Raw genomic sequence first — 27316 nt, forward strand, 5'->3', positions numbered from 1 at the left:
ATAATCGCGTATACAGTTTCAAATGGGGAAATTGTGGGAAAAATAAACAGGGTGGTGTTTTACAGCATTTGGGCAATTTTTACATATTTTAACGATTGGGTTCTATGCAACAACACAAATCATTGTACTTCTGCTGATATTGGGCTTAAAAATTAGCTAAATCACTTTAAAGTGAGGAAAATGGCGAACATCATGCAAACAATATGGTCTGATGTTAAATTGAGCTAATCGTAATTAAGGTCAATTCGTCCATTATTCGCAAATTTCTACATGTGTGACACCATATTCTGATGATTTAGTCCTAAAACAAAATATTTAGTGAAAAAATAGTAATTATTTTTTTAAAAAATTACAAGTTATTTTAAAACAAACAGAGCTTGGGGGTAAAATGGACAGTTTATTCAAACTTTATATAATTTTTACAAGATTTTGTTCAAACTCAATATATTGAAATCTCTGACGTATATCGTTGCATAAATAGAGTAAAAAGTTTAGAAAACATATCTCACTTCAACAAAATAAGATTGTTTTTAGGAAATCCGCCAGTTTTAGTACATTTTTTTTCAAATAATTATGTCAGTACATTGCAAACCTTATATTAGAAGTTTCAAAATTGTAGCACATACAATTTACATCACATTTACTGACATGCAATTGAAAATATCGAAGTTACACATTTAAATAAACTTTTAAATATGTGTTCATTTTACCCTCACTGTTTTTCGCTACTCAATTTTCTAGCATTTTTTGAAATCGAAAAAAAAATTAAAGAAAACTGTAGTTTTGAGCATTTTTGTCTTATAGAATGATTAGAACATAATACCATCTGCGATATTACATGATAAAAAAAGAAAGATTTTACAATATTTCCATTGAAAACGACGCCAAACGCTTAGGGTGTTCATTTTACCCCCATTTCCCCTACAGACTACGCGTCCATAAGGGAGCGAGGCACAAAACGAAATATATATGCTGCTTCTCAAATATGTATCCGGGAAACGGATTTCTCTATAAAGCTGGCATTTTGACATGTTGTTAAGAGGCTGTCCATAAACCACGTGGTCATTTTTCCTGAATTTTTACCCACCGCCCCCCCCCCCCCCCCGTGGTATTGCGTGGTTTGAGGCTGAACCCCGCCCCCCCCCCCCCCTCCTCGGGTTGGCCACGTGTTTTTTTATATGCATTTTTTTTTTTGGCAAAACACATACAAATAACCTCAACACAGTAATAGCATATTGAGCGGTTCCATATCATTTCAGCAACGAGTAATTTTCATATATCTTTATTTGGATGAAACCTTGCATACAAGTCTTTGGGGGAGAAAAACGCCGTTTTGCATACTTGGTTCGCCATTTTGAATCTAGCCTTACTTATGAGAAGGGCCTATGAAAAATGCACATGATATCTTCAAAAAATTGTATCTCGAAAACGGTTTGTCCGATCGGTTTGGTGTCTTCGGCGAAGTTTTAGACAATTGTTGGTGCTATATGGAGAAAATATGCACGGTAAAAAAATATGTTTGGTTTTTGTGATTTGAACTAAAATATAGTTTTTCCCTCAAAAGTGACATGTCAATATTTTTTATTATCCTTATGTTATAGCTGACTGAAAATGCTACCTAGTGCACAGTGGGTTGTTCTGGAGAAAAATAGGTTACAATGAAAAAAAAATGTTTTAAAAAATTACGGTTTTCAAAAAAAGCTATTAAGTAAAGTCAAAAAAGTTTGTCGCCCTAATTTTATGAAAGTACATCAAATTTGCAAGAAAAAAGTACTTCGGTAACATTTTTCTAAGATGCACCGTTTAGAAGATATTACTGATTTAATATTGATTTGTTTGATAACTTAATAAGTTTTAGCCCTTTTCGGATGTACTCCGTGTTTCTCCAGTTTCAAAAGTATTTTTTTCGGAAAGATTGGAAAATTTTGAGTTAAAATGACGCTGACAGCTTAAGATTTGAGTGAAATTCTCTGCCTTAAAAGTATTTTGAAACAAGTTACAAAATCCCACTATCAAGAACAATGATTTCTTCCAGTGGTTTTTATTGCCTTCTGCTGAAAACGTGCTAATAAGTATTAGATACAGGTAATTAGATACCAGTTAGCTGAACTACGTACAGTTGGTGATTGTAAACATGGTCTTTGTTGGAACTAGTCCACCATGGCCACGCTGGCCCAGGCTTGTAAACATTCGACACTTTTCACTGCCTTCGTTTCGTTGTCGCGGTCGGGTGTCAGCTTGCTTTATTTCATTCGAACGCGACCGCTACCTCTTACACACAACACAAGCGGCAGAACAAAGATCAATAAACAAAAAAGTGGATCAAATCAACGTAGTCTGACACGATGACATTAGTATAATTCCAGCTTTTCGCAAGATTTCAGCCAGTTTTGATTAAAATTGGTATAATATTAGTATAATATTAGTCACCTTCCATCAAACTAGACGGCTGCCGACTGATACCTCAATCAACAACCGCCGCACTCTTTATTCATTCCAGGTATATACAATTTACAATCTTCTTCAATAACAATATACCTACGCCAGCAAATCTACCTCGCTCCAACTCTCCAAACTCGTACCTGACGATACCTGAGCGTTCAACTCTACCTATCTTCCAGCAGTCTTTACCCAGCATTCTATGATTTATACCCGTGAGCTGTATAATAATGTCTGACTCGGTTCTGAATTCATCCAGTATCTACTAGGGAAAACCAAACAGTAAATGCAGAAAGGTTGCTAGAAGCATAGTGATTTCATAGTAATTTCAGCTAATAATCCAGTGTTTTTGAACTAGATCCAGTGTTGTTTGATAACATAATAATTGTAAAGGAAAGTGTAACACGTTTTGGTGCAAAGGTAAGTTTTAAATACACATTTTAATTATATGTGTTGTGATATTTTCGTTCAAAACTAACAATTGGAAAATATTTTCTATGTTACAGATTACAAAATGAGTAAAATCAGATGTATTCGTCCATTCAAAGACATTCAGTGTTCGAAAGAGCTGCGATATCTCACGGATGGTATCATCCAAAAACTAAAGTCAATTGGATTTTCCAAGGTATCCACACTGAACACCAAGGATTTTCGTATTTGTTCGTCTTGCCGTCTACATATTGATTCAAGAGCTCACCTCACCCAAAACGAAGAACAAAGCGTAGCCGGTGGCTCAAGGATGCCAACTGTTCAGACCATACCTGTTGTACATGATTCGCAAAGCTATGAAAGTTTGGTCACGATACCATCAGCGTCAACGCTAAGCACAATTCAATCAAATGAAGACTTCACGATGCCTGTAGACGTCGAAATATTCAACCGAGGAATAGCAGCTATTCGTGTTTCGCCTATAGATTTAGGTAAGGTTAAAAATGTTCACTATCCTGAAAAAAAGTGCGCTGAAATCGTCGAAGGTGTACGAAGAAATCTTTTTAAATTAGACGCTAAAACAGAAAAAGCAAACGAGTTTAATGAAGTCATAGAAAATATGAAAATTAAATTTTTAAATTCAGCCACAAGGCAAGAAAAACTATCAATTTTATCATTGTTACCAAAATCATGGTCAGTACAAAAAATTGTAAACGAATTTAAAACTAGTAGAAATATGGCATCAGATGCAAGAAAGGAAAAAAATAATGTATTAGATTCATCTCAAGGTTCAAGCTCTGGAAAAGCTTTGAGTAATGAAACAAAAGAACTGGTTTTGAATTTTTTTGAGGACGATGATATAAGCCGTGCAATGCCAGGCCAAAGAGATTTTGTTAGCGTAAAGACAGGAAATAAGAGATTAGCTGTTCAGAAAAGATTGTTAATGATGACATTAAGAGAAGCTTTTAATCGCTTTAATGAAGTGTACGTCAATGTAAAAATAGGGTTTTCATCATTTGCAAGCCTCTGGCCAAGGCAATGTAAACTATTGACTATCACAGGAACACATAATGTTTGCGTTTGCACTACGCATGAAAATGTCAATTTAATTCTTCATAGCTTAAAAAAATACAATGTCTTGAATGATCTAAAAACATTAACGAATAGATTACTTTGCGAAAATAAGACAACTCATTGCCATCTACGAAGATGTAAAAACTGCCCAGATACCTCAGTTTTAGAAGACAGTTTATTGAAACAACTGGAAGAAAACTTTGTTGAAAAGCTTTCATTCGAACAATGGGTTACCACTGACAGATGTGATTTAGAAACTATTGTAAAGCAAACCGATGACTTTGTTACATTTTTCAGCTCAAAATTAGAAAGTTTGATTCCGCATGATTTTGTAAAAACCGAACAATCCAATTTTTTGAAAACCACAAAACAAAACTTGCAAGATGGTGAATTTTTGGCTATTTGTGACTTTTCTGAAAATTACAGCTTCGTTTTGCAGGATGAAGTTCAATCACACCATTGGAACGTGCAACAGGCCACAATCCATCCTTTCGTAATATATTATACTGAAAATAGGCAAATTAAACATTTTAGCTTCATTATAATTTCAGAAGAACTAAGACATGATTCAGTCGCTGTTAATTTGTTTATTGATAAAATGATGAACTTTTTACAAATTGATCAAAATAAAAACTTGAAAAAAATTTATTTTATGTCAGATGGTGCTGCTTCACAGTATAAAAACCGAAAAAACTTTTCTAGCCTTTGTAAGTTTAAGTCAAAGTATGGTATTGACGCTGAATGGCATTTCTTCGCAACATCGCACGGAAAAGGTCCATGCGATGCTATTGGAGGTACGATAAAACGCATGGCTACCAGAGCAAGTTTAGCCAAAGAACGCGAACACCCGATAAAGACTGCAAGAGAGTTGTTTAATTGGGCAAACAAACGAAAAGAAGAAGAACTTACAAAGTTGTCATTTTGTTATTCTACTACAGAAGAATACGAAAATATGTCTTTGCAGCTAAATAATCAATATAATAATGCAAAAACAATTCAAGGAACTCAAAAATTCCACTCATTTCTTCCTCTATCAGAAAATACAATAAAGGCAAAGCTTTATTCAAACTGCCCTGACAATGATGCCAAAATATTCGATATTGTTAAGAAAGTTGTGTAAACAATAATTTGATAAAAATACAGGAATAAAAATAAACTGATGTACAAAGTATAATGTTATTTTTTATTGCGCACAAATACCACCCCTGAAAAATAAGCCTTATTGAGGAGCTTGCGATATGCAAGAGTTGAATGCACATTTTCAACACAATACACCAAAAACCACTGGAAGAAAACATTGTTCCTGATAGTGGGATTTTGTAACTTGTTTTTCAAAATACTTTTAAGGCAGAGAATTTCACTCAAATCTTTAAGCTGTCAGTGTCATTTTAACTCAAAATTTTCCAATCTTTCCGAAAAAAATACTTTTGAAACTGGAGAAACACGGAGTACATTCGAAAAGGGCTAAAACTTATTAAGTTATCAAAAAAATCAATATTAAATTAGTAATATCTTCTAAACGGTGCATCTTAGAAAAATGTTACCGAAGTACTTTTTTCTTGCAAATTTGATGTACTTTCATAAAATTAGGGCGACAAACTTTTTTGACTTTACTTAATAGCTTTTTTTGAAAACCGTAATTTTTTAAAACATTTTTTTTTTTTCATTGTAACCTATTTTTCTCCAGAAGAACCCACTGTGCACTAGGTAGCATTTTCAGTCAGCTATAACATAAGGATAATAAAAAAAAATATTGACATGTCACTTTTGAGGGAAAAACTATATTTTAGTTCAAATCACAAAAACCAAACATATTTTTTTACCGTGCATATTTTCTCCATATAGCACTAACAATTGTCTAAAACTTCGCCGAAGACACCAAACCGATCGGACAAACCGTTTTCGAGATACAATTTTTTGAAGATATCATGTGCATTTTTCATAGGCCCTTCTCATAAGTAAGGCTAGATTAAAAATGGCGAACCAAGTATGCAAAACGGCGTTTTTGTTCCCCAAAAACTTGTATGCAAGGTTCCATGCAAATCAAAAAATACAAAAAATAAAAACTGGAAAAATTTCCCACTTGTTTGTGGAATCGCTTTATTGTATCATTGTGCTTGCCACACAAAATACGCATTTATGTAAGGCAAACAAAGAATGCAATACACATCAATTAATAACAGTGGAAGTGTTCAGAGAACTATAGTTTGTTTGAAGAGAGACAAGACAAATTCCTTCGGCCAAAGATGAGAATTCGTCTTAAATTTCACTGCAAGAAAGTAGCTGGCATTTTTATAAGGATGACAGCCTCAGAAAAAGGAGGCAGCTTTTGAAAAATGTAAACGGGAGATATGAAAAAGGAAAATCATTCAATAAATGATCTATGTGGGTTTAGTCTGACTTGGTGATCAGCTACGTTAGCTGAAGATGTTCAGTGGTATCATAATAGTTGGGTAGTCTTTATCATCAATAAAATCACCCGAATTTTTCCTTTCCTGTATCTTTGTATTTCTATTATTTTGTTTCTGCTAAAAGAGAAATATGTGACATAGACTTTTAGGCAAACTGGACCTTGTATCTGATCTGACCTTGTGAACATGTACTTATAATTAGCTGGGATTATGCAACTTTCAAGTATTCATGAGAAAAAAAGCGGAAAGGCATGCAAAATAAAATAAAGAGTTTCTTTGAATTTTCTCATTAACCTGTATTTTGTACAACACGTTGAAAAAATCACGCTTTTTATACTCTGCTTTACCGTGGTGCTTGCGGTGGTAGTCAACCGCGCGACTGACGGAAGGCTAAAATGCACTAAATGTCTCTATATCCAATGATCGACCTCTTCTATGTTATTTTTTACAAGTGGTTTGTTTTTAGGGATCTACTGATCTGATAATGTCTTATACCCTTTCAGAAGACTTACTTACCATGATAGATTACAAATAGTAGCTTTGTATAATGAAGGAAGTTACCGTTACACCCGTAGTCTTAACCCTAGCAACACACTTGGACATTAATAAGTTCCTGTAATTTGTATGCAACTATATTGAAAGTTATGTCATTTGAACCAATCGTCTTATTAACGACTAAATTGCAACCAAAAAAGCGCAAGAGGTGGAGCCAATATAAAACATCCATGCGTGATATAAACGGTTTCAATACGCAATCGAATTATAATCAAGATACAACTTATAGTCGACTTACAAATTGTGACCAATTCGATAACTAGTCAGCTAGTCACCAAATTCGTCACTGCCAGTAATTAGGGGCTGTCCATTAATTACGTAAGGGATTTTTTGCGATTTTCCGACACCCCCTCCCCCCCTTGTAAGATTTTGTGTATGAGAACCCAAAAAATTGTGTACCGGCTGTTCGGGTTCGTTTGGAAGTTGACCATCAATGTTAACTTCTTTTCCCGATCAGTCTAGATAGCTGTGTTGTGTCGGTAGCGGTTGTCTCAATGGGCTAAGAATAACCGCCTGATCCAGTGGTAAGAGTCCACTAAACAGGTGACCCCTAATTCATGGTGTTATGCGGCTTTATGCTTACCGTGCCAAAGAATGAATGGTTAGGGGGGCCTAATAAAAACCTTACCACAAACGGAGCCTGTGGAGAATTAGGGCGTCCTCCACAGTATTACGCCCTTACTGCGCTAACCGGAGCAATGGTGCAGTGGACCTTGCGTTTCTCCGAGATAATCAGTTGCCCTTCTTAAGTCTCAAATTTGAGGCTAAATAAGGGCGGGGTTATTCAAATGTTGTTAATTAGCTTACATTACTGCCTATATGGGTTCGCTGAATACGTTTTCACCATTGGCGTTTTTCAATTGACCACGATTTACATGCTCTATTTTAGAATAACGTTAACAGTATGTTTCAACCTTTCTTTATGGATGCCTTCAAGCAAGCTGTTGTTTTCAGCATCTTTTCGCTGATATTTGGCATCTGAAGTAGCTCAAACATTGATTTGAGATGCTTCAGTTTGATGGAATACTTTTGGAGTGTTCCTTCGCAAACTTTGCGTATTCAGGCGTCCCTGCTCAACAAGCTAGGGAACCTGTAATAATTGGTTGCGATCACATTTTATGGATAACTCGCTTCCATTGCTACTCCAAGAGAGTTTCATTATGGTTTTGTTATTACAACGCCCTTCATTGTGGTATACCATAGCTACTGCTTTGAAAGAAGCTTGTCCTCTGCGGTCTGTGCGGACGGCAAGAGGTATTCCTGAATGGAACTCGGACCTGTTCAAGTTCTCAATATCTTCGGATAAACCAGTCTTTTGTATAGCTACGAATCATTAGCTTCTACCCCGAGGATTGTAGCTATAGAATCGATTTAGTGAGCACTAAAAAAGCTCTACTTACTTCAAATCTCCTGGAGCAAATGGGGCTTTATCCTATTTTTCTCCAGAGGGATTTGAGTTTTTCAAACATGTTTTGAACTCTTGTAGTTTTCTATTGGGCATTTTCATGGCATAAAATTACTCTGTAGTTTTATCCCGAAAGAGTGCGTGCGTTGTAAAAAGAAGGAATAAGTTCCAGATTTATCTGGTTACGTCGTTCTTTCTGAAATGCTCGAAACGCATTATCGATTATCACATCTGTGATGTTCGTCTGGCTAACATGCCTGTTCATGTGAACTCACATGTCTCCCAATTTGGGATGTCCACAGTGACTCTTTTACATAAAGTTGTATACGTTTTCAAGAAAGCACTCGCTCAAACGTAGTTTTTGCTTGGGTGATTTCTTGAATATTGAGTATGCTTTTGATGACGTGCCTTTCTATGTCATATTGAAAGTCGCATGACGTCGCAAGCTACCTCCAATGAGCTATAGGCTCTTTTTACGCTTATGCGTTTTACAGTGTCCTTTTCAGGGCACTGATTAACCCCGTTGTGGTATGAGCTATGAGCTCTCGTTGCGCTTATGCGTTCATTCCCTCTTCTAGGGCACCCCTTCCTATTTCATCACCTTTCTCTTTCCCAATTCCCATCCCTTGTCCCATTCTCCCTCAGGTAAATGATGAAATAGGCTCATATGTATGGCGATGGCACAAATGTCCCAAATGGAGGATAACGTGCCTCTGGAGCCGGCCTTCTGATACCTGATACCTGAAATTGAAAGTTATGTCATTTGAACCAATCGTCTTATTACGACTAAATTGCAACCAAAAAAGCGCAAGAGGTGGAGCCAATATAAAACATCCATTCGTGATATAAACGGTTTCAATACGCAATCGAATTATAATCAAGATACAACTTATAGTCGACTTACAAATTGTGACCAATTCGATAACGAGTCAGCTAGTCATCAAATTCGTCACTGCCAGTAATGCATCAACCGTTTCGTTCATGTGATCAATAAATTGTGTGCACAAATATACCGCAAATAAAGCTGACCGAGAACGTCAAATTGTGTGCCGTTCCAGATTTATCGGTAAGTTTCGCATTTTAGCTCCGTATTCCCAACGCGCCTCAGTCAACCTATCATTTTGCGAGTGAAAATTTAGGCATTTGTGGAAACAATTAACTCGCCATATTGCTTCGACGGAGTGCATTTCAGCAGCTTATTGAATGCGCCCGTAAAATGCTGAAAATTAATTTTAGAATTTAGAAAGATACTATTTGCTAAATCATGTCTAAGGGAATCCGTGAAGTACAACAATGCTGCATGCGGTACACGGAACCGCCAAACTACCCAAAATTGGATTCTTCTGACGCAATCCGCCCACACCAAAAAGCTCAGTCGAGCCTCCTGGTAGTGGACGCCTTATATTGTTAATACACACAAACAATGTATACTTTCTATAACATAACACTTAAGGTATAGTAGAAGGAGCAGTAACAAAAGCCCCAGTGGATTCAAAATCCTTTGAAGGGACTTAGACAAGACAAAACATGAAATAATACTAAAAAGAATGTTAAAAGGAAGTTTATGGTGATTTGATCATATTAGAGGAATTGATTAATTTTTCTTTTAAGGTGCAGTTTTAGTTTAATTTTGAAGATGTTTCTGTTATTAATGGGTTTTAAATCATTTGGCAATAAATTGTACTTTTGTGGTTTCGATTTCTCAAAACCCCATATATTCAAATCTTCTCAGTGGTAGGCACCAGCCGTTCAGTACTGCGAAAATGAGGCAGAATTTTTTTATTGGGTAAATACTATACTTCCAACCAGATTTTTTTTTCTATTTTACCACTTTATTTTGTAAAATTTAGAATATGTCGATTAATTATTGAAGAAAAGATTACATTTTATTTGTATGTACCTACATGATTTCGTTATTTTTTTAACATTTTGGTTTTTATATTGCTTTTCATATTTTTCATGATCACAAAAACATTTTGCCGCACATTTTGGAATATCTACCTCTCCTATCTCTCCTGTCAAAATTGTTCGTTATGTTCTAAATGAGATTCAGGTGCAACATGTTTATAATCAGACTCAATGTTTTGGCTGATTTGGTTTGTAAACGGTTGTAACTACCCGAGCAGAGGAGAATATCAAAATAATAACAACTGAATCACAAAACCTGTTTTTATATCTTGGTTTGGTATTATTAACTTATTTCCATAACAGATTTTGTTGGGCAATCTTATTTTGTTATGATCCTGCTATTGGTATATTATCTTCAAATAACATTTTAATAACATGTTTTTTTATTCTTGAATTATAACATTTTCTGATTTCCATAAAAAAAATTATGTTTGGAGTCTGTAAGGCATATCTTCGGTGTCTATGAATCGGTTAAGCTGAACCGTGTCAGAAGTAAGAATTACTTGTAATTTTTATTTCAATTAAATTCGATCCATTTCAGTGGGAAAATGTAGAATTTCTTTTGGTTCTGTTTTGGGAATAAAAAAGTGAATAACCATGATCCACCATAACTCATGAACAAAGCTAATTTTGAAATTATCTCAAAGCCGTTTGGGCCAGGAAGACTGGAAGCTTGCCATTCTCTTTGAATGACTGACTTATGAGTGGGTTATGGCCTTAGTCATGGCTGTTTATTACTTTTTATTTTCAAAATTGCACCAACAGAAATTCATTATTTTTCTCTGAAATGGCTAAGTATGTATGTAACCTTGCGAGGATAAAAAAAACTTTTGTTATGATTCTGATATAACTCATTTTGCTTCCATATTGCTATCCATAACTTTTCAATTTCAAAATTTGTTATTGAAACATTGTATAAATTCACTGTTATTAAGTTGTTATGAAACTAACAAAACCTGTTATTTATCTGGTCTTCCAGTAACATTTTTTTTGTTATGATTTTTGTTATTTTGCCGCTTATGACAGACAAGTTTACAACATGGCATGTTATGTTAATAACATGAAAATAACTTTTTGCATTACTCAGTTGCTATTCCCTTCTGCTCGGGTAAGATTCATTGAAACAGTCAGATTATACTTCAGTTACAAATTTGTTTCGCAAGTTTCGACTAATGATGACGTTTGTTTTCATTTTGTTAGTTATAAAACTGTTACACCTCAGTTTGGCATTAACAACAGGATTTTAATAGGTTTTAATTTTGTTTGTGTCATGAAAACTCAGTTGCAACTTGTTTGCAACGATGATCATTTCCATTTTAGTTGCAGGTGCTACTTGGGAAAGATCTAAACTCAAAAATAGTTTGGATGACCTAGGATATCCAGAAAAAATATTCTGCATAATATTCTACCGTTTTCATGCTATTGACCACCAAAACTACAGAACAACGTAGAAAAAACTCCATAATAACGCTTGGAAAAAATCCGGCTTCAAAGGGTTAAATGGACAACACAATTTTTCATGCTGTGAACAGAAAAAATCAAATTTGTCAGTCGAATAAAAATTGAGTTTATGCTTTTGGAACAGACGGGAAAAACTACATACAAAATTAAAAAAAAAACACGTGGTTGGTTGCAGGAAAAATATTCCAAATATTTAAATTATATCGATTAGCGATGGGCCCCCTTCTCATTTCATTCTATACGACGCCATGATGCTCTAGTCAAATTTTCAGCTAATTCCGTTTACATGAGGGCGCTGCCAAACTCGTTTGACATTTGTATGGGAGTTTATATGAGTAATTCTCGCTGAGACCGGCCCACTATTTACACCTTGTCTTCAAAAACGTTTGAGGTGGCGATTTTCTGAAAGTCCTCCCCAAAAAGGAGGGGAAAATGCATTTGGTTACCCAAATTGATGGACCCCCCGTTAGTAACAGCCACAACATTTTTTGCAGACCCCTCGATTTTGGTCAAACGGTGGCTCATTTAAACCGGTAAAACTCAAAAGTTTCTCCAGAAACCACTTCAAAACGAAATGTTGTTGAAAAGAGGAAAGATAGAGCCACTATTAACAATTATAAAAAGTTGGGTAGGCCATATTGGTTTTGGCCGCCATCTTGGATTTTTATACCTATACTTTTTGCCTTTCTCGTACACCAAGGTGTACCGAAAGGCTATATGTTCACTCCAAAAACGAAAATTTGATAGAGCCCTCGGAGGGGTCAAGTATTATATACCAATCCACTCAGCTCGATGAGTTGAGATGATGGCTGTGTGTGTATGTGTGTGTGTGTGTGTATGTGTGTGTGTGTATGTATGTGTGTGCGTATGTGCGTGTGTGTGTACAAAAAGGTCACCTCATTTTTAGATATTAAATATCAACCGATTTCAACGACCGATGGTTCATTCAACGGAGCATTTTGTCCCATTGTTTCCTATTGAAAATGGTTCAGATCGGTCCAGCCGTTCCGGAGTTATGGCCATTTTGGTGTTCCGGATCGGTACCCCAGGAAGGGGCCAGATATGAAAACGCTACGAACCCATGCATGCGACACATCAAACCACGGTATTTTCGATAACCTGATGAACGGTAAGCAGGAAAATAGTCTCAGATCATATCTGAACCGATAGTGTTCCGGAACCGGTTCTGGGTGTCCCACCGGAAGTGGCTAAATATGAAAGTGAACCAAACCCAGGCATGCGACACATCAAACAGCGGCTTTTTCAATAACCTGATGAACAGTATGGAGAAAACATTCTCAGACCATATCTGAACTGGTAGTGTTCCGAAACCGGTTCCGGGTGTCCCGCCGAAAGTGGCCAAATATAAAAGTGAACCATACCCATGCATGCAACACATCAAACAGCGGCTTTTTCGATAACCTGATGAACAGTTGGGAGGAAAACATTCTCAGACCATATCTGAACCGGTAGTGTTCCGGAACAGGCTCCGAGTGTCCCGCCGGAAGTGAGCAAATATGAAAGTGAACCAAACCCAGGCATGCGACACATCAAATAGCGTTTTTTCGATAACCTGATGAACAGTACGCAGGAAAACATTCTCAGACGAGATCTGAATCGGTAGTGTTACAGAACCGGTTCCAGATGTCCCGCCGGAAGTAGCATAAAAATTAACCAAATCCTTAAATGGGACGCATCAAATCGCTGCTCTTTAGATAACCTGATAAACGTTTAGCAAGAAAATAGTTTCGTACCATATTGGAAACGACCTATGTGGACAAATGTAGAAGAGAACAAAACCCGGCACATTAAACAGCGGCTTTATAAATAACATGATGAACGATTAGCGAGAAAATAGGCTCAGACCACGTCTAAGATCTTTTTAAAGACTATCGGTGTTCCGGAACCGATCTGGGGTATCCCGCCAGAAGTGGCCAAATGCTCAAAGGAACCAAACCCATGCAAGCGACACATCAGATAGCGGATTTTTCGATAACTTGATGAACAGTTAGCAAGAAAATAGGCTCAGACCACATTAGACTATATCGGTAGTGTTCCAGAACCGTTTTAGTTGTTGCGCCGGCAGTGGTCAAATGCAGAAATGAATTCATGGCTTTTTAGGGAACCTGATGAACAGTTACCAAGAAACTAGTCTCAAACCATATAAGGGACAATCGGTACTGTCCCGTAATCGGTTCCTGGTGTCCCGCCGGCAGTATGCAAATGATAAAGTGATCCTAACCCATGCATAAAATCGTGACTTTTTGGATAATCCGAAAATGGGTTAGCAAGAAAATTGGCGCAGACCGCATTCAAAACTACCAGTAGTGTTCCGGATTGGGTTTCTCGGGTATCCTACCAAATGTGGCCAAATACAAAAGTTAATAACCTGTGGAACGATTAGCAAGAAAATAGGCTCAGACCACATTAGAGGCTACCGATAGTGATGCAGAACCAGCATTGAGTGCTCGCAGGAACTACAAAAGTGAACAAAGTCAATACAAGCGATAAATATGTGTAAGAGGACAAAATCTTGACTAAACTTAGGCCACATACATACATACGTCTCACTCTCCTCACTCATAGTGCTTGTTTTCAACGGTTGAATAAAATATAAATTGTTTTTGTTCGTTTGACGTTTACTCACTATCGTTATCAAGCGTTATCGTTATTCGACCGGGAATATCTGGTGTGTTTATTTCAGAAACAACTCCAGGAATTATTTTAAAAAATCCTCCAAGGGTTCCCCCAGGAACACTTTTTAGAATTCCTTTAGAAGTTCTCCAAATACTTCCTCCAGGAACTGGGGTCTCTTCAGGAACTGCTATAGGGATTCCCCAAGGCGTTCTTCCACGAACTCTTATTAGTATTCCTTCAGGATTTCTCCAAGGATTCCATCTGCAATTTCTTCAGAAATTTTTACTGGGAATCCTACATGAATTTCTTCAGAGATTCCTCTAAGAATTATTCCAGGGATCCTATGGGAATTGAAATGCGTATAGATATTTCTCCAGAATTTCCTCCAGGAACTCTTATAGAGATTCCTCCAGGAGTATTTCTAGAGATTCCTCCGTTAATCTCTACGGGTATTCTTCTAGGATATCCCCCAGGGATTCCTCCAAGAATTTCTGCAGGACTTAACTCGGGACTTCCTTCTGTGATTCTTTCTGAAACAACTTATTTTAAACATCCTCCAAAGATTCTCCCACGAACTCTTTTTAGGGTTCCTCCAGCAATTCATCATTGTATTTTTTTGGGAACTTTTCTAGGGATTCATTTAGTACTTCCTCCAGGAACTGCTTAGGAATTCCCTTAGTAATTGCTCTTGAAATTTCTCCCGGGTTTCCTTCTCGAGTTTCTTCAGAAACTCTTCTAAGGATTCCTCCCGCATTTGTTCAAGAACTCCATCTGCGATTTCTTGAGATTTTTTTTTTTTGGTATTCCTATACGAATTCCCTAAGAGATACATCCACGAATTTCTTCAGGAATTCCTCTAGGAATTACTCCAGGAAATCCTTCAGGGATTCCTTCAGAAATTCTTCCAGGATTTTTTATAGGAATACCTCCTAGATTTTTTCCAGAAATTCCGCCAAGAAATCTTCCAGTATTCCCTCCAGGAATTGCTGCAGGCATTCCTCCAGGATTTGCACTAAAACCTCCTCCAGGAACTTTTCTAGTGATTTTATCAAGGGTTTCTTCAGAAATTCCTCCGGGAATTTCTCAGGCGATTTTTTCAGAAATTTCTCCCAGAGCTCCTCTAGAGATTCCCCAGAAATTGATCCACAAATTGTTGAAGGAATTACTACAGAGATTCCACCTAGAATTCCTTCAAGGATTCAGCCAGCCATTCCCAAAGGATAACCTCCAGCAATTCCTCCAGGCTTTTATTTAGGAATTTCTCCAAGAACTATTCCAGGAAATTCTCCAGGAATTACCCCAAGAATTTCTTCAGGAATACCTCCAGCAATTTCTCTAGGAATTGATCCAGGAATTGCTCCTGGACACACTTCAGAAGTTATGTCAACAATTTCTCCAGCATTTTTTCCAGAAATTCTTCTGGAAATTTTTTCAGACATTCTTCCAGTAAATTCTCCAGGAATACCCACAGGAATTTTTCGGGGATTCCTCCAGAAAACCCTCCGAAGATTCCTCCAAGAAATTCCCCAGAAGTTCCTCTGAGGATTATTTTTGGAAATCCTCTGGGGATTTCTTCATAAATTCTTCCAGGAAATTCCTGGAAGAATACCATCAGCATTTTTTCAGGGATTCCCCCAGGAATTTCTTTACAAACTGCTTCTAGGATTCCTCCAAGGATTTCTTCAGGAATTCATTCGAGGATTATCCAAGAATTCCTCCAGAAATTCCGCTAGAAATTCCTCCGGGGTTTTCTCAAGGGATTTTTTCAGAAATAGAAAATTAATAGAATAATAACAGAAATTTCCCAGAATTCCTCTAGAAATCCATCCAGTAATTCTTCCAAAAATTCTTCTAGAGATTCTTCCAGAAATCCTCAAAGGAGTATCTCTAGGAATTTATCCAGGAATTTCTCCAGGAACTTATCTAGAAATTACCCCCGGAATTTCTACATGAATTTTTACATGAATTCCCCCAGGAATTTCTCCAGGAATTTCTCTAGGAATAGCTCCTGGACATTTTGCAGAAATTATGTCAACAATTCCTGTAGGCATTTCTCCGGGAAGTTTCTCCAAGGATTCCTCCAGGAAATCCCCTAGGGATTTCTTCAGAAATTCTTCATGAATATTCTCCACGAATACCTTCAAGAATTTTTCAGGGATTCCTCCAGGAATTACACCAGGAATTAATCAAAGAACACCATCATAAATTAGGAATTGCTTCAGAAATTCTTCCAGGGTTCGTCCAGGAACTTTTTCGGGGATTTTTCCAGAGATTTCTCCAGGAATTCCTCCAGAGATTTCTCTTGAAATCCCTCCGTGAATTTCTCAGGGATTTTTTTTCGAAAACTTCTCCCAGAGCTTCTCCATAGATTCTCCCAGAAATTCATCCAGAAGTTGTTGAAGGAATTCCTCCAGAGATTCCCTCACGAATTCCGCCAGCAATTCCCAAAGGAGAACCTCCAGTAATTCCTCCAAGATTTTATCCAGGAATGTCTCCAAGAACTATTCCAGGAAATTCTTCAGGAATTACCGCAAGAATTTCATCAGGAATTTCTCCAGAAATTTCTCTAGGAATTGATCCAGGAATTGCTCCTGGACATCCTTCAGAAATTATGTCAACAATTTCTCCAGGAATTTTTCCAGAAATTCTTCTGGAGATTTTCTCAGAAATTCTTCCAGGAAATTCTCCAGGAATACCCTCAGGAACATTTCAGGGTTTCCTCCAGGACATCCTCCAGAGGATTCTGCCTGGAAATCCTCTAGGGATTTCTTCATAAATACTCCTAGGAAATTCCTGGAGGAATACCATCACTAATTTTTCAGGAATTCCCCCAGGGACTTCTTTACAAACTGCTTCTAGGATTCCTCCAGAGATTCCTTCAGGCATTCTTTCAAGGATTTATCCAAGAATTCATCCAGAAATTCCGCTAGAAATTCCTCCAGGATTTCAGAAACGGAAAAATAATAGAATAGGAATAGAATTCTCCCAGAATTTCTCTAGAAATTCATCCAGTAATTCTTCCGAGAATTTCTCTTAAAGATTCCTCCAGAAATTCCCAAAGAAATACCTCTAGTTATTCCTCCAGGTATTCCTCCAGGATTTTATCCAGGAATTTATCCAGGAATAACCCCAGTTATTTTATCAGGAACTACCTCAGGAATTGCTCCTGGACATCTTTCAGAAATTATGTCAGCAATTCCTCTAGGTATTTCTCCAGGAATTTCTCCCGAGATTTTATCAGGAATTGCTGCCTGATTCCTCCGGATATTCCTCCAGGGGATTTCCCTCCTGAAGGAATTCCTTCAGAGATTTCTCCATGAAAAATCTCTTCAGGAAATTCTTTGATGATTCCTTCAGGAAATCCTCCAGAAGTTTCTCCAAAGATTCTTCCAGGAAATCCTATAGAGATTTCTTCAGAAATTCTTCAAGAATATTCACCAGGTCAGGGATTCCTCCAGGTATTCCACCAGGGATTCCTCCAGATATTCCTCCAGGGATTTCTTCACAAATTTCTTCAAGGAACCCCCCTGGGATTCCTTCAGGAATTCCTTCGAGAATTTCTCCAGGAACTCCACCTGCAATTCCACTAGAAATTCCCCCAGGAATCTCTCAAGGGGTTCTTTCAAAAATAGAAAAATAACAGAAATAGAAACAGGAATCTCTCAGAATTCTTCTGGAGATTCCTCTTGATATTCATCCAGTAATTCTTTCAAGAATTCCTCTAGAGATTCCTCCAGAAATTCCCAAAGAAATACCTCTAGTTATTCCTCCAGGTATTCCTCCAGGATTTTATCCAGGAATTTATCCAGGAATAACCCCAGTTATTTTATCAGGAACTACCTCAGGAATTGCTCCTGGACATCTTTCAGAAATTATGTCAGCAATTCCTCTAGGTATTTCTCCAGGAATTTCTCCCGAGATTTTATCAGGAATTGCTGCCTGATTCCTCCGGATATTCCTCCAGGGGAATTCCTTCAGAGATTTCTCCATGAAAAATCTCTTCAGGAAATTCTTTGATGATTCCTTCAGGAAATCCTCCAGAAGTTTCTCCAAAGATTCTTCCAGGAAATCCTATAGAGATTTCTTCAGAAATTCTTCAAGAATATTCACCAGGTCAGGGATTCCTCCAGGTATTCCACCAGGGATTCCTCCAGATATTCCTCCAGGGATTTCTTCACAAATTTCTTCAAGGAAACCTCCTGGGATTCCTTCAGGAATTCCTTCGAGAATTTCTCCAGGAACTCCACCTGCAATTCCACTAGAAATTCCCCCAGGAAACTTTCAAGGGGTTCTTTCAAAAATAGAAAAATAACAGAAATAGAAACAGGAATCTCTCAGAATTCTTCTGGAGATTCCTCTTGATATTCATCCAGTAATTCTTTCAAGAATTCCTCTAGAGATTCCTCCAGAAATTTCCACAGGAATACCACTAGGAACTCCTCCATTTATTCCTCCGGGATGTTATCTAGGAATTTCCCCAGGAAATTTCTTCCGGAATACCTCCAGGAAATACCCCAGGAATTTCTTCCGGAATATTCCTGGCATCCTTCAGGAATTATGCCAGCAATTCGTCCAGGAATTTCTCCTGGAAATCCTCTTGGGATTTCTTCAGAGATTATTTCAGGAAATTCTCCAGGAATAGTTCGAGGAAATTTTCAGGCACCCCTCCATAGATTCCTCCAGCAATTACTTCAGGGATTTCTCCACGAATTTTTCGAGGGATATTTCCAGAGATTCCACCAGGGAATTCTATCGAGATTTCTCCAAGGGTTCTTTCAGGAAATCCTCCTGGAATTTCTCAAGGGTTTTTTTTTCAGAAATTTCTCCAGCAATTCCCCCCAGAGTTCCTCTGGAGATTTCTTCAGGAATTTCTCCCAGAATTCTCATAGGGATTCCAAGAATTCAACCAAAAAAATGCTCAAGGAAATTCTCCAGGAATTCTTCCAGAAATTACGCCAGGAATTTGGTCAGAAGTTTCTACAGGCATTCCTCCAAGGTTTCCTTCACAAATGATTTTTCCTAGAGAATTTCGGCTTGCAGTCTGATAAATTGCGTTGATTAATTGTTTATCATCGCCGACGTTTCGGTCCGGCTATTGGACCATCTTCAGGGCCTAAATATTTTATTAAAATTGGCACAAATTAACATTAAACACATAAAACTACATTACACAAACTCACTCGATACGCTAATCAACAAGTTACACAATTTTTTTCAAATTTAAAACTGTCGGGTTGAAAAGGGTCACGCCGTCTGGTACATGTTTGGGCCATTCGTTCCGATCGGATTTGGGAAATCCCTAACTGGCGCACGGGTACTACCTGCCGGTGCAGATGGTCGCCTCTACTGATCAGCTGTTTATCCGTGTGTACTGGTATTAGCCGACGGTGTCATCTTGTGTTGTGTGTCTCGCATCATTGTATTGGTTTCTCGATCCATCTGTGCGTCTGTTTTCTCTCCGGAGATCGTCTACCGATGCGATGAGAAAGCTGTAGGTAGCGCTCATGTCTTCCGTATCAGTGTGCGACGGTTCACCGTTTGTGGAGTGGTGAGAATGTGACACATTTCCAAAACAGGGAGAGCCTGGGTTTTGAAGCAGCAGTCAATGATTGTAGGGTTGGCTATGTCAAATCTGTGCTGTTGTTGTATACAGTGCTCCATCAAAGCAGTCTTTTGGGATAGCACAAATTTCTCTAAGATTTCATATAGGAATTTTTAAAGACATTTCTTATGAATTTTTACTAGGGATTCCGTCCAGAATTCCTCCAGGAATTTCTCCAGAATTTCCTCCAAGGAACCCTCCAGAATTTTATCTAGGATTTCCTCATGAGATCTCTTCAGAAATTCCACTAGATGCCCCTCCCATAATTTATCCAGGAATTTGTAGACATTGACAAAAAAAAAATCAGAGCAAAATATTGCACGAGTAAATAAAAATCCTTAATCTTCCTGAAATAGGCCATCGCTACCAGCACCACGTTGATTTGTGTAGATCAGGCGAGTTTTTGTTAACGTATTGTACAAAATACAACAGGGTTAAGGGTTAATAAACAGTGCTGAAAAATTCATTTCGTCACATCTAAATTCAATCACCTACAGCTCATTTTAGAAGCTGAACCTGAGAATATGGTATATGAATAACTTGTGCGGCTAGACCAGTTCTGCAAGAAAGTCACGGAAAACCGCTATTTTTCGAATATTTAAGGTAAATGTCACGGACTACCTTTGAAAAATGTCAAATGATATTCACCGTGAAAAGATTCAAAATGAAAATTAACATTCTCATTTTTTCATTCGTGTTTCGCCACATTCATTGTCAGCTGAATGCCTCTCTTTTTTCATTCAATTCCCTGTCATGAGAATTCCCTGCACATCGTAAAATAATCAATGTTTGTTTACAAACACAAAATTCGACTTAATGAACAAATGAAACAGATGATTTGATTGCAATTGATTACTACCTATACCCAAGTTTTGTGGTGATTGGGAGTTATAGTCCAGTTTTGTTTTTCAGTGAAAGTTGTCAGTGAAAGGAAAACGAATGAAAAAATCTTCATTCACCAAAATGAATTTTATTTTGATCCCTCAGTTGAGATTTTTTTAAATGCACGTTGATATCACTCATTGAAATTGAAAATTGTAAACTCTGCATACAAGGCCGTTCAAACCAACGGTGCAAAATCATCGCTGTGAACAGCGACTGGACAAAGCATTTGAATGACAACGCTGGGATGAATAACATTTTCGCTGTCGTGGACTGCTGGATACTTACATGCAATATTGTGTAGTTTCAACGCTGAATATAAAGTATCTGAACCGCAACTGACTGAATTTTCCACCAGTTTTTTTTTCTCTTCAGGCACCAAACACACGTTCTTTGCAACAGTCTTCACACAACTGACACTTGCCATACATTTCGAGCATTTATCAATGAATTTTCTTGATTTATCTTATCTTGCTTTCTTATCAGTGTTCAATGAGCACTTCGACTTTGTCAATTAACCATTTTGCGTTCGTGAACTGTGTGGCAAGCGCGCTGGGACTATGTATATGCCCAAAAAAGTTAACCCACGAGCGATCGCGCTGTTGTATTTTGTACAACACGTTGAAAAAATCTCGCTTTTTATATTCAGCATTAGCGTGGTGCTGATGCAGGTAGTCAACCGCGCGAGTTACGAAAGGTTAACAGTGCTTGCATTACAAAAACATCTTGGACCGATCCGCGCATTTACGGCTTATCACTCTTTTCAGCTAGATACCCTATATAGGCCTAGGTATCTTATCAAATGGCTACAAAATATGCAGTAAATAACTGTTCTTGGAATTTCAACACTGCACAAGGGGGTTTTTGGATGGACCGGACCTCGAGTGATTAGATAATCTCCTTATTTGCACCCAGGTTTCGTTGTGAAGGGAAGCCAACAAGAGCCTAGCGTTTCGTATTCAACAGAAACGCAAAAACTAATGTTCATCAAATTGAAATCATTTTGATTTTTGTGCATATTAATTTGTACCTGCGCAATGTTTAATCGATGCCAAACTGAGTTCTGATTACTCTACCAAAGTTTGAGCACATTTGGATTAAATTTGATTGAGCACACGCCATTTACAGTTTGTATGGGAATTACTACGAAAAGTCAAACTTTCAATTGCACAAGTTGAAACTTTTATCCCGTTGACTTGCATATAAAACTGATGTAGGTTCATATAGATTACATGGCTATCTTTCAAACTTCCGAAGACACTGCACAATGGCCCACGAACCAGATTTACGAGGAAAGATGCATTCAGCGCCTTCAAATGATTTTCTAGATTAATATGGTCTTCTACAAAGTTGTTCCTAAAAATAAGGCCCTCTTTTCAACATACATGAAAATTAGGGTGGTCCATATTTTCAATGAAATTGGTAACCAAACTTTTTTATTTGCAAGAATAACTGTATACATTCTTCGGGAAAGTTGTAGATCTATCACTTTTGAGCAACTTTGCTGAAGACACTTTTTATGTAGCTATAAAATTGATCGATCTAGAGGTATTTTTCTGAATAAGCTTAGGGTGGTTCAAGAAAAACCGGTTTTCTGGCGTTAACTTTTTCAGTTTCGATTATTCATCAAAGTCGCCCAAGAAACACTTGTAGAGAATTTGAAGACGCGTCGTTTCGTGCGCTGAGATGGTCGTTATCTCTTTTGGTTCAAAAGTTCCCAACTAACAATTGCAAGTCACAAACAAGCAAGCTTGCTGAATTGTTGCTTACTTACCTCACCGGTCAGGCTAAGGCCGGGGTGGCCTCTGCTGTACATAGTAGCCGCCTCCATTCCACTCGGTCCATGGATGTTTGTCTCCAGTTCCGCACTCTGCGTAGGGTCCGCAGATCGTCCTCCACTTGGTCGACCCACCTAGCTCGCTGCGCTCCACCTCTTCTTGTACCGGTCGGATGACTCTCGAGAACCATTTTAGTCGGGTTGCTATCCGACATCCTGATGACGTGACCCGCCCACCGTAGCCTCACGATTTTCGCGGCATGGACGATGGTTGGTTCTCCCAGCAGCTGATGTAGCTCGTGGTTCATTCGCCTTCTCCAAGTCCCGTCTTCCATCTGCACTCCGCCGTAGATGGTACGCAACACCTTCCGTTCGAAAACTCCAAGGGCGCGTTGGTCCTCTGCACGTTGGGTCCATGTTTCGTGCCCATAGAGAACGACCGGTCTAATCAGCGTTTTGTTGATAGTTAACTTCGTGTTACGGCGAACTTTATTCGATCGTAGAGTTCTGCGGAGTCCAAAGTAAGCACGACTTCCTGCCACAATGAGCCTCTGAATTTCTCTGCTGGTGTCGTTGTCGTCGGTCACCAGTGAGCCCAGGTACACGAATTCTTCAACCGCCTCGATTTCATCACCGTCGATATAAATTCGGGGTGGCGGGCGCGGTGATTCCTCCCTGGAGCCCTTTGCCATCATGTACTTTGTCTTCGACACATTAATGACTAATCCGATTCGCCTGGCTTCACTCTTTAGTCGGATGTACGTTTCCGCCATCGTCTCAAATTAACGAGCAATAATATCAATATCATCGGCGAAACCAAGCAGCTGAACGGACTTCGTGAAAATCGTCCCACTTGTGTTTATCCCCGCTCTCCTTATTACACCCTCTAAAGCAATGTTGAACAGCAAGCACGAAAGACCATCATTTTGCCGTAACCTTCTGCGAGATTCGAAGGGACTCGAGAGTGTCCCTGATACTCGAACTACGCACATCACTCGATCCATCGTCGCCTTGATCAATCGTATCAGTTTATCCGGGAATCCGTATTCGTGCATAATCTGCCATAGCTGTTCTCGATCGATTATATCATACGCCGATTTGAAATCGATGAACAAGTGATGTGTGGGCACGTTGTATTCGCGGCATTTCTGCAACACCTGGCGGATGGCGAACATCTGGTCCGTTGTAGCGCGTTCACCCATAAATCCAGCCTGATATTGCCCCACGAACTCTCTTGCAATCGGTGATAGACGGCGGCATAAAATTTGAGAGAGTATTTTGTAGGCAGCGCTCAGTAGTGTGATCGCGCGGTAGTTCCCGCAATCCAACTTGTCGCCCTTTTTGTAGATGGGACACATGATACCTTCCATCCATTCCTCCGGTAATACTTCCTCCTCCCAAATCTTGGTAATGACCCAGTGTAGTGCTCTCACCAGTGCTTCTCCACCGTATTTTAGAAGCTCGCTTGGTAGTTGATCTGCTCCAGCGGCTTTGTTGTTTTTCAACCGGCCAACCTCCTCCTCAATCTCTTGAAGGTCAGGGGCCGGAAGTCTTTCGTCCTGTGCACATACACCTAGATCTGTTACCACGCCACCTTCGGTACTTGAAACGTCGCCATTGAGGTGCTCATCGTAATGCTGCCGCCACCTCTCGACCACCTCACGCTCACTCGTGAGAATATTCCCGTGATTATCTCGGCACATGTCGGCTTGTGGCACAAAGCCTCTGCGCGAGCGGTTCAGCTTCTCGTAGAACTTTCGTGTTTCCTTAGCGCGGTACAGCTCTTCCATCGCTTCGCGATCTCGTTCTTCCTGCTGGCGCTTCTTCATCCGGAAGACTGAGTTCTGCCTGTTCCGCGCCTGTTTGTAACGTGCCTCATTCGCTCTCGTACGGTGTTGCAGCATTCTCGCCCATGCTGCATTCTTCTCGTTTTTCAACTGTTCACATTCGCCGTCGTACCAGTCGTTTCTGTGATTCGGAGTCGCGAAGCCTAGTGCTGTGGCCGAGGTACTACCTATGGCGGATCGGATGTCCCTCCAGCCATCTTCAAGTGTAGCTGCGCCAAGCTGCTCTTCCGTTGGTAGGGCCACTGCTAACTGCTGCGCGTAGTCTTGAGCCACTTCTACGTTACGAAGTTGCTCGATGTTGAGCCGCGGCGTTCGACTTCGACGCGTGGTGATAACTGTCGAAAGTTTTGAGCGCATGCATACAGCGACTAAGTAGTGATCCGAATCTATATTCGCACTGCGGTATGTGCGGACGTTGGTTATATCCGAGAAGAATTTACCGTCGATTAGAACGTGGTCGATTTGGTTTTCTGTTTGATGGTCGGGTGATCTCCAGGTGGCTTTGTGGATATCTTTGCGGGGGAAGAAGGTGCTTCGGACTACCATACCACGGGAGGCTGCAAAGTTTACGCATCGCTGGCCGTTATCATTCGATATGGCTTTTTCGGCCGATTACCGGTCTGTACATTTCCTCCCTTCCTACCTGCGCGTTCATGTCGCCGACAACGATTTTCACGTCACGCGGCGAGCAACCATCGTATGTTTGCTGTGGCTGCGCGTAGAACGCTTCTTTCTCGTCATCGGGTCTCCCTTCGTGTGGGCAGTGGATGTTGATGATGCTGTAGTTGAAGAAACGGCCCTTAACTCTTAACATGCACATCCTTGCGTTGATCGGCTGCCACCCGATCACACGTTGTCGCATCTTGCCCAACACTATAAATCCTGTTCCCAGTTCATTGGTGGTGCCACAGCTTTTGTAGAAGGTAGCCGCTCGATGCCCTCTTTTCCACACTTTCTGTCCAGTGCAACACAGTTCCTGCAACTCCACGATGTCGAAGTTGCGGGGATGTAGTTCGTCGTAGATTATCCTGTCACATCCTGCGAAACCTAGTGACTTGCAATTCCATGTTCCAAGTTTCCAATCGTAGTCCTTATTTCGTCGCGTGGGTCTTTGCCGATTGTATCGAGTCGTATTTTCTCTTATGTTATTCGCAATGGGGATTTTTACGGGTGGCTTATAGGGCCTACGCCAATACTCCTGTCTCGCCGGAGGGCCATCGTGCCAGTTCTGTTTAACGTCCCAACCAACACTGGGACGACCACGCTGATGGGGCTACCACTTGGATCTAGCTGGGCGTGGTGCAGCGTTTCTTACTCAGCCGCTGGATGCCAGAACAGACGCTGTTTGAGCCGCACCTCCTTGGTGAACAGACACTCGGATCGTACCTCCTCAATCTAGCTGAAGTCAGAAGGACAACAGTGCCCAGGCTGCACTACCAGCTAAGCACACAACTCTTAACTGGCGGTCTTTGCCATCGATTGACCCGTGGAAGCATGAGGTAGGAACTTGTGAGGAACAGAGCTATGTTGGACGCTCTCCTTATCGACTCACCGTTTTGCAGCCCGAATTATTGCTTAATAATGGTAATGATAGCTGAACTAAAATTATGGTCTACACATTACTGTTTAAATGATTTTTCAATTGAGAAAATAGTCAATGTTCGACTTTCCTCATCGGTATCAACAATGATAAATTAAAACACTTTTCAAAAGTTTAACAAAAAAATTATTCGACAAGCATTGATTCCTTAACAAAAGAGTTTAACAAAACATTTGTCTGCATCTTATTAAGCTGATGTATCGATAAGCATATGCTCCTGAACAATGTGCTTTTCACTTGTCAAATAAACGCCTTCAGCCCGTCATAGTTTGACTCGGAACTATGTTCGCATTATGGGATAAATCACCAACCAAAATTTTTAACGAATCACATAAAATAAAACAGAATGGAATTATGTAGTTTAACATTGCGCCGAGAGACGCAATCAACGTAAAAATGAGGCATTTTTTATCATTATTAGTCTGCAACAAGATATCTTGTACCTTGATTTTTATATTTTTTCATCTTCCGCAGCAGTTCGATTGTATGAGACGCTTGGATCGATGCATTTGACATTTCAGTGCTGTCGTGTTTACTGAATATTGTTCCCACAGTCACCCAGATAACCAAACAGCATTCAGAAATCGACACATTTCAAGTATCCCTAAACATCCTTATGCGCTATTTATTAAACATAATATCAAGATTCCGTGACAAAAGCATAAATAAAATAATTGCCTAACGGATCTTCGATTAAGCATGAGTAGAATACCTAAACAGATGCTGTGAATGCACCATGTCCAAGACCATACCGCACCACATATTGTCATACATTTTTAAAGACCGATATTTAACAACAGGGTCGTGCAATTTCGAAAGGAAAACATGATGTACGACGACTGTAGCAAATCGTTTCCCATGCGAACGGACTGCTGTGATGTTTCATCTCTCACCCAGCAACACACTCGTTCGTTGCTGCTACAGAAACAAGTGTGTATGAAACATGGGATGATACACTTGGATTTTCGTTTCATTTATGAGTCATTGAAATACTTCAACATGCTAAAAACATTATTTAAACCACATTTTTAAATAGTGGTGCACGCCAATAGAATGATAATTATGTTTTATGAAAGAGGATAACAAATTCGACCACTTAAATCCAATTACCCGGCGCCCGTAACCATTGAGAGACTAGCGCGCACCAGTGAGACACTAAATGCTCTGACGGGTGAAGCACAAGCAATGCGACCGGGTGGGAGACTACCGAGTGCTACGATGAGTGGAAAAGTTTTTCTTAACGACCGAGTCATTAGAAAAATGTATGAAACACTTGAAGTGACTCATTC

The 27316-nt window shown here is 39.2% G+C and overlaps 3 protein-coding genes across 5 annotated transcripts in view; 2 read left to right on the plus strand and 1 right to left on the minus strand.

Moving 5' to 3' along the window:
- The window catches only part of LOC115262323 (uncharacterized), a 38632-nt gene extending 17383 nt beyond the window's left edge, over window positions 1-21249 (minus strand). For both annotated transcript variants that reach the window (XR_009996015.1, XM_029864722.2), the window contains exon 1: window positions 21092-21249. The gene's annotated coding sequence lies outside the window, so the exon portion shown is untranslated. The remainder of the gene's footprint in view (window positions 1-21091) is intronic.
- LOC109424591 (neuronal acetylcholine receptor subunit alpha-7-like) overlaps window positions 1-27316 on the plus strand; it is a 953623-nt gene that overhangs the window by 224636 nt on the left and 701671 nt on the right. The gene's annotated exons all lie outside the window — the stretch shown is intronic.
- Window positions 1158-19142, plus strand: LOC134284940 (uncharacterized). 2 transcript variants are annotated; one of them, XR_009996016.1, is made up of 2 exons: window positions 1158-11716; window positions 12471-19142. XR_009996016.1 is itself a non-coding variant. In XM_062844533.1 (2 exons), exon 2 carries the CDS (start codon window positions 2954-2956, stop codon window positions 5060-5062), a length of 2109 nt encoding a protein of 702 aa, XP_062700517.1. In that variant the 5' UTR covers window positions 1158-2859; window positions 2946-2953; the 3' UTR covers window positions 5063-19142. The 2 variants fall into 2 exon arrangements, 1 of the variants encoding a protein (XP_062700517.1); XM_062844533.1 differs by having other exon boundaries at window positions 1158-2859; window positions 2946-19142.

This window comes from Aedes albopictus, chromosome 1, assembly GCF_035046485.1.
Source record: "Aedes albopictus strain Foshan chromosome 1, AalbF5, whole genome shotgun sequence".
In the NCBI taxonomy this organism is placed as follows: Eukaryota; Metazoa; Arthropoda; class Insecta; order Diptera; family Culicidae; genus Aedes; species Aedes albopictus.

Excerpts from the sequence above, each read along its gene's own strand:
- LOC134284940 (XM_062844533.1), top strand. The coding sequence starts at position 2,954 with ATGAGTAAAATCAGATGTATTCGTCCATTCAAAGACATTCAGTGTTCG.